At 42.5% G+C, this 8419-nt stretch overlaps 1 protein-coding gene across 1 annotated transcript; it reads right to left on the reverse strand.

Annotated features, from left to right (window-relative positions):
* Positions 1-926: 926 nt before the first annotated feature.
* On the reverse strand, positions 927-8218 carry rpe65a (retinoid isomerohydrolase RPE65 a). Its single transcript, XM_028976833.1, has 14 exons — positions 8142-8218; positions 7962-8044; positions 7727-7877; positions 7476-7583; positions 5860-6001; positions 5612-5759; positions 5449-5530; positions 5228-5360; positions 4941-5080; positions 3841-3970; positions 3644-3758; positions 3357-3451; positions 2878-2989; positions 927-2552 (listed from the first exon to the last, which is right to left on the reverse strand). The coding sequence occupies exons 1-14, from the start codon at positions 8150-8152 to the stop codon at positions 2407-2409; spliced, it is 1596 nt and encodes a 531-aa protein (XP_028832666.1). The 5' UTR covers positions 8153-8218; the 3' UTR covers positions 927-2406.
* Between the last annotated feature and the right edge of the window lie 201 nt (positions 8219-8419).

Raw genomic sequence — 8419 nt, forward strand, 5'->3', positions numbered from 1 at the left:
CGGGACCACGCCGGGGAGCCAGGCCGAGGGTCCGGGGCCGCCAAGCGGGACCACGCCGGGGAGCCAGGCCGAGGCACCGGGGCCGCCACGCGGGACCACGCCGGGGAGCCAGCCCGAGGGACCGGGGCCGCCACGCCTGACCACGCCGGGGAGCCAGCCCGAGGGACCGGGGCCGCCACGCCTGACCACGCCGGGGAGCCAGCCCGAGGGACCGGGGCCGCCACGCCGGGGAGCCAGCCCGAGGGACCGGGGCCGCCACGCCTGACCACGCCGGGGAGCCAGCCCGAGGGACCGGGTCCTCCAAGGGGAGGATACAGCAGGGCAGGAGCCCTGTGGTTGCCGCCGTCCGCCCCGCCGCCTCCAGTGATTGTACTGTTGGGGCTCCGAGGACGTAGCCCTTGGAGGGGGGGCTCTGTCAGGATTGCCTGCAGCTGGGCTCCACACCGGAATCCACGAACTTGACCTGGTTTAGTTTTATGTGTTTTGAGTTCTGGCAATCGCCACACGCCTACGGGTTTGTTTCAGTTCTTTATTTACGTTAAACTGTTTTCGGCCACCGCGCCATTGTTTATTTGTATTTCTTTATTGTTTGTTGTAATAAAACCCCCTTCCCAGTATGTCAAACCTCTGCGCTTCCTTCCCCCGTAAGTCGGTAGACGTGACAAATGCCTTGCAGTTTGCTAGCCTAACCTTAAATGCTTTGCTGTACAGTGGTCTTTATTTTCATGCTTATTTGTTCATCTACCCTTTTCTTCTGTCATATTCAATGTTTATGCTTGTGGCATTGTAAGGGCTTGAAATCCATAAAGAATAGAGTGTATTTTGCCTCAATATATGTTTTGTTACAGTTACAAATTTTAACATGTCTGACTAGTGGTTGACTAGTGCTGTTGTTCTTCCAGAAAATTTGGCTCAGAAGGTCCCTGTTCTTTTTTGAGACTTTATTACAGCCGTGATCCTTAGATAGACATGAGATCACAGATCAGCTGGACCTGTACAACTTTGATGTCTAGATGAAAGATTTGTTTTTTCTGTTGTTGCAGTCCGGTTAAAACATTAAAAGTTGCAGATGATCCATTGGATCTTTTGTAGCCATTTCAGAGATTGCTTCTTCAGTTCCACATCACACACACAAGCAGGATTCACACAATATATGCGTCCTGACTGTGGTCTCAGGCAGAATTTCTCACCTGTGGCCTTGTGTCAGTTTCAGCCCCTGCTGAGGGTTTTTTTTTTTTCACACATGTAGTACCTTCGCCCACACGTATACACTGTATCCTACAAAAAAATAATATGAGATGTTCATGTGGAGGAAAAGTAGAACATGTCTAGGCCTTGATAGATGGCCTAGAGCAGTGGTTCCCAGCCTGGTGTCCACGGTATTATGTGCTGGAGATTGCAGGGTGTCAGCACAATGTCATCTGCACAGAGGTTGTAAAAATGCCAAGATTATACTTGTAAATACTAAATTTATAAAATCCCAATAGCACACCCAAAAGGATAATCAAAACTCCAAATCCATCCATATCCAGGATAATACATAATCCAAATTAAAACATATTTTGGGTTTACATTTAAATTCTGTACATTCCTACATTCATTCAGACACAGCATAGCATGGCACATGATGCTCACAATGCAATTTGACCTCTGTATTTAACAAATCACCCTTTGTTAGCAGCAGGCAGCCATGAACTGTGCCCAGTGTGTGAGGACAGTACCTGTCATTTGTTATATGAAACAAAATCCATAAAATATGATTTGCTCATTTTATCTTCCATTGTCACTCATGTCACCCTGTCTGTATTATGATTTGGATTTACTTTGATTGGGGTGGGAAACTAGTGAGATTTTTTACATTTTCGAAGCATTTTGTTGGGTAGCGCCAGTAAAAGTATGAAACAGTTTTTAGTTTCTTTTGGCACCCTGTAAACGTTGAATGTTTATTGGCAAATTTCATTGACTCATTTTATACTGTTTCACAGGCTGTAAAAGGTTTATACTGACACTAAAAAGTCTTGTCATACTGATGATAATATGTCATAAGTTAAATCATTCAGAACTGTACAACAGGAAGCTCAGAAGAGAAATACATTATAGTGGACTTGATTTAAATTCATATTGACAATAGTAATTATAGACACATCGCTGAGCTCATAATATAATGAAGTATGGGTTAGTTACTTTTAAAATACAGTCTTAACTAAAATATCATCTTCAAATAAAATAAAATATAATAACTAGTACATTTAGTCATCAGAACACCAACACAACCTATTTTTAATCCAGACCTTCCTTCCTCTCGTTCCTTCCAAGGTTATTATTTATAAATTACACTGCTGAGTGAGATATTCTTTACAGTACCTTAACAGACTGTAAATGGCCAGTTCCTAAACTCCTGTTGTTCTAAGGCTTGTACATGCCATGGAATGTGACCGGGGTAATGATGTCCACCTCAGCTCTTGCGATCTCTGATAGATCTTTGGCATTGAGGATCAGCATGTAGGTGGGTCTCACTGCGCTTGGAGCCACCACCACTGTGAGCAGCACACCTGTATCAGAGATGAATAGTGATGTTTATTATCAAGGGATTTCTAAAACTTGACTGTTTAAACTGAATATTCTTAATTCTTAGTGCAACAGAAGAGCTAAGAAATTAGATTTCTGTTGGGTGGTAGTGGCCTAGTGGGTTAGACACTCGACTATGAACCAGAAGACCCAGGTTCAAATCCCACTTACTACCATTGTGTCCCTGAGCAACCCTGTAACTACTGATTGTAAGTCGCTCTGGATAAGGGCGTCTGATAAATGCTGTAAATGTAAATGTTGGAAATACCGGACAGCGTGTACAATGAAGACTTTCATGCTTATACTCACCATCATCCTCATCCACACCATCTGGGGTCTGAACAAATATGGGCTCAGAGGGATATGACTCTGGTTCCTGCCACACCCAAGTCTCCTTTGTTTTAACATTTAGTTTACAGATCTATATATATATTTTTTTTTTCAGAAAAAAAAAAACTCATATCAATGGGAGAAATTGACACAAGAAAATTGCTTTATCTGGCTCATTCAATCTCTAAATGTTAATGATGTATTCATTATTCAGTTTCACAAAAATTAGTAATTACAAGAATTACAAGAAATGCAACAATACGCCACTGATAGCAGGCTTAAGATCTGAAAAGTAGCAGCCTGGTAGGTAAAACAAAGTCACAGGTTCAAACCCCACTTGATACCATTGTGTCTCTGAGCAAGTCACTTAACCCTGAGACTCTCCAGGGGGACTGTCCCTGTCACTACTGATTGTGAGCACGTCTGATAAATGCTGTAAAAATAAATGCTCCACCAACCCGGTCAGGAATGAAGTTGTTGAGTCCGAGTGCATAAGCGTAAGTGTAGTTCTTGCCATTGTTCTTTTTGTAGTTGATCTGAGGAAATTCAAAGGCTAGAGGGAAAAACAGAAAGCAAGTACAGTACAGAAAACTGTATGAACAGCTGCTCAATAATGTAATATATTTGCAATATGTAATATACATTTCTTTAACTGTCACATGTAGGCACATGACAAGAAAATCAGTGATGTGTTCTCTAGAAACTCTCTAAAGTAACGTGAGAGTTGGGAGGCTGCTGGTCTCACCTTGCCGAGGTCCTGAGAACAAAACTTCAGGTTCAAGCCAAATGGTGTCATCAGCTCCCATCACCGCAGTGGCAGTGGTATACGGCAAAGAAACCAGGTTCTTTCCCTGCTCCTCCTGTGTATTTCAGAAAGAGATGTGATTTTCTGTGTGTGGGTTTGTGTGTGGGTTTGTGTGTGGATGTGAGCTGGTGACATACCTTGTATGGGTCAAGTGGGAGGACATATCGTCGCACCTCAGGCTGTGGAGCAATCAAGGCATTTTTCTTCACCTCTTCCCAGTCAGCCCGCAGGTTTGCCAGCCACAGATAGTTGTACACAAACTCATAACTGTAGTGGGAAAAAAATCAGGAAAATTTCAGACAGGCGTGACTGAGTTTATGAAATAGAAACATGTTCACACAAAATGCGCACATTTCAATGCATGCAATTCAGAACCCAGCCTTGGTTAAACAAGCTTTGGCACACAGTTTTAAGTTTATAACGTAAAGCATACTATCAGTGAGAGATGATGAAAAAAATCTCTTCAGTATCAGTATTCATGTTAGCAGGACTGAAATCTGTGAGCTGCCCTACTGCCAGATTACTATTGGGAACGTAGTTAATTATTATCCCACTTAATAAAGGGTGAAACCCTATTGAATTTCCCTGACGAGACATCTTTACTATTTAACATACAGTACAGGCCAAAAGTTTGGACATACCTTCTTATTCGATGTGTTACCATTTACATTGGTAGATTGTCACTGAAGGCATCAAAACTATGAATGAACACATGTGGAGTTATGTACTTGGAGTTATGTACAGTCCGGTGACTGTCCTCCACAGTCACCGGACCTGAACCCAATCGAGATGGTTTGGGGTGAGCTGGACCGCAGAGTGAAGGCAAATGGGCCAACAAGTGCTAAACACCTCTGGGAACTCCTTCAAGACTGTTGGAAAACCATTTCAGGTGACGACCTGTTGAAGGTCATCGAGAGAATGCCAAGAGTGTGCAAAGCAGTAATCAGAGTAAAGAAAGTAGAATATAAAACATGTTTTCACTTATGTCACCTTTTTTTTTTTTAAGTACATAACTCCACATGTGTTCATTCATAGTTTTGATGCCTTCAGTGAGAATCTACCAACTGTAAACGGTCATGAAAATAAAGAAAATATATGTATGTATACGTGTGTCCAAACTTTTGGCCTGTACTGTATGTTTCTTTCTACTGATAGCAGTGTGTTCGATGGCCATTCTGCACATAGTCGCCTAGTGACTGTTCCCAGGATGGTCCGTAATGAAAGACATTACGTTTACCCTTTCCAGGCACAGAGATCGACCACTACGAAGCCTTGGTCCTCGTAGCAGTTGATGTGGTGGAAGAGACCCATAGAAGAAGTCCTGAACTTTAAATCAATGTACTCTCCTGGATCCTTCTTAGCAAGGTGAAGCCATGTCTGGAAGGTTTGGAGTGAAGATGAAACAGTTCTGGTTATTTGTGCTGAATTTGTTCATCTGTGTACAAACTGTGGAATGAACTTGTTCTATGCACTGCAGAAAAGACACTGCTATAAGAAATAATGACTATTTTCTTTTTCCCTCACTCCTTTCTCCTCATCAGACTCGAAACAGTCCATGTAATTGGTCCCACGGACACTCCATGCCCCCAAGAACTTCAGCAAGTTGATTTTGACGGGTGTCTCAACAAACACAAAGTGGTTTTCTGTCATCCCAAAACTGAAAGGACAAGAGGAACGACATGAGAGCCGGCAGCCTTGCAGAACAGCACACAGGAGCCAAGGCGGGATTTTTTTCTTAGGCCGACCTGTGGACGTAGGAGGGTTTAAATCTCTCAGCACTGGGGAATTGCACCACCACCCTGGACTTCTCAATGGGGTCAGATTTATCTGAACGAGAAGAAATCAGTGTGTAAATAGTATTAAGGCTTCCTCCCTGTCTGAGTTGAATGTCTTGATGCAGCCGTCTACCCTTCTGCGTCGGGGGAATCCTGACAATATTGTAGGCCAGAGAAGCCCCTTTCCCCATGCAGTTGCCAATGTTGTACACTGTGCCGTCTGGCTCAATATGGGGGTGAGCGGTAACGCCATTGATGTTCACATAGTCACACATGTCCACCTTTGGGTAAACAGTGATGACAGTTTTTACCATTTTTAAAGGGTTCTTATTAAAGGATTCCCTACAGTCAAGGTCTGTTAAAATGTTAAAATTCACTTGCCTTTTTAAGTGTTTCCAGTGTATCTACATTTACTTTTGTCATATAGTTGGTCTCTGTAACTGCATAGAAATCTTCACCAATGGGATACACATTTACCAGACAGTTGTCTGTAATTTCCACTCCTTTGAAGTAAGAGAAGAATCTAGAAAAGACAAAAAAATATATGTATATATACACTGATTAGCCACAGAATTAAATGTTCAACTACAGTGAATAACACCAGTCTGTCTGTCTGGTATGAGGAGGTTGTGTAACTGTGTACTCAAACACAAAGTTGTCATACTGGATACTGCACTACAATATCTACCATATTTGGGACAGACTCTGGTTTGCATTTTCTCTGAAAGTGTTAATTACGGTGCCTTGCATGGCTTAAAATATTAGTTAAGATGCAGACAAAACAGATCAAAGTTCACATCATACACTAGCACAAATGAGACCAGTTAACCAGTCACACGCCCTCAATTTCTGGTCCCAGCTTGGTGCCCTGCACATGGCACCATCCATTCATGAGCCAGTTTTCTCGTCAAGCATTTTCTTTCTGGCCTCTATGATGTCACATGTTACATTAGGAATTTTTGATCTCTACACGTGAGCACAATGCCTGCTTACAGCTCTGATACTGTTGGCATTTCAGGTTGCACCACCAAAGATTGGTGGTTCTTAGAACAGACCAAAGTGATTCAAGGTGACTAAATGGTGGCTGTGTCCCCCAGACTAATTAAAACGTATGGGTAACATATATGTTTGGTCCACTTAATGCTGAAAGATTTAATCCATTTCATGTATTTGTGTAGCAGCAAAATGGCCACCACCATAAAGTCCTGCAATGGGGACATGACAATCAGACCTGGATCATAAAGCAATGGTCTGAAGAGTCACGTTTTCTAGTAGATCTTGTGCTCTGTGAGCTGCATTGTTTGTTGGGGTAGAATTGGTAGCAGGATCCAGAATGGGAAATAAGACAAGCTGGCTATATGATGGACAATATTCTGCTTATATCCTTGGGTCCTGCATTCAGGGCAATGTAAATGTGACATGTACCACCAACCTAAATATTGTTGTACAGTCCTTCATGAAACCAGTATTCCCTTATGGCAGCATAAATTGTGCTGTCACACTGCAACAATCACTCAGGGTTGGTTTGTAGGACATGACAAAGGGATCGTTCTCTACTGTAAGGTAAGGTATCCTCAGATTACAGAAACATCATGAAAGTTTGCGTACTCATGACAAAAATAATTGCACACCAACAAGAACACTACCTTGTTTCTTAATGACGCAGAACACCAGAAAGCAGATATGTCTTGTTTTTATCAATTTATGGAAATCCTCAGGACGCCTTGATGCATAGCACCAGGTCGAAAACATTTTAAGACTGTTTAAGGAATTAAATTGTATTCCATATTCCCCAGAACTCAATCGGAGTCAAATCCACCTCACAACTTACTGGACTTGAAGTATCTGTTGATAACGTCTTCATACAAACTTCCAAAGCAACCATATATTCAGATGTCTTGTGCAGCCAACATTCAAGGACTTAAACATGCAAATGAATTTTTACTTAACCATCATATTGTTAACAAAAAGACAGATAATATGGTTTGCATTCAAACCTGGAAAAGATGTTTTTGCAGGGGTCTGGGTAGGCAATGGTACCAAATTCTGTGATGACAACACGCTTTTCCACCATAGCTCTCACATATGCATCTGTTTTCACAAACCTGAGAGATGAACAAAGGTATAGCAGATCTGTTCTGAACTTTACTGACAAATGGAAAAGTTGTAAAAAAGGCCAATACATAGAGTCATTTTATTTCATGTTTCTATTTGGCCAGTAAGGTCTGAGTGTTAAGGCACGTCGTACTTGCGTAGGTAGGTGACCTGTCCATTGTTGAAATCAAACTTGTGAATCATGGCTTGGCCATCAAATAAATGCAGGAAAGGTTCACTCCCAACTTCAAACAGACCGGGACCCAGTCTGAGCAAACTTCCCCTCAGGAATGATGGGATGCGACCTAGGGGCAGCCAGAACAACGTGAAACGTGACCAGCACATCTGCACGCTGATATATTTGTATTAAATGAAAAAAAGGTGCACACCAGTAATGGTAGCAGGGAGCGGTTCTCCAATTTCATCTGCTGTTTCAAAAATTTTCTTGTAGCCGCCGGCTGGGTGCTCAAATCTGAATTACATTTAGTAGCACAGTACACAATTATACATACACCATTATATTTATTTTATAATAATATCTCTTCTCATACAGATATTCTCCGACTCACCGGCTGACCATGGTTCTTCACTGTGGTTCCTGAATGTACTGGGCAGACACGGGATCTGGCTTGTGCTGGAGGCCTTATTACCTGAGGAAGTCTTTTATACCCACAGGTCCCCCCAGAAGCTTCAGTCGAATGGCTGTGAAATCTCTATCTTGGCCAATCAGAAGGTGCTTGGAACAACATGGCTTTGTTCAGCACTCCTGAGCTGGTGGGAATCAGCAGGCATGCTACACAATCCGGCACAATCCCCTCTGCCCTCTCCCCTGATGCTCTAAAAAAAA

Source organism: Denticeps clupeoides, chromosome 4 (assembly GCF_900700375.1).
Source record: "Denticeps clupeoides chromosome 4, fDenClu1.1, whole genome shotgun sequence".
Taxonomy (NCBI): Eukaryota; Metazoa; Chordata; class Actinopteri; order Clupeiformes; family Denticipitidae; genus Denticeps; species Denticeps clupeoides.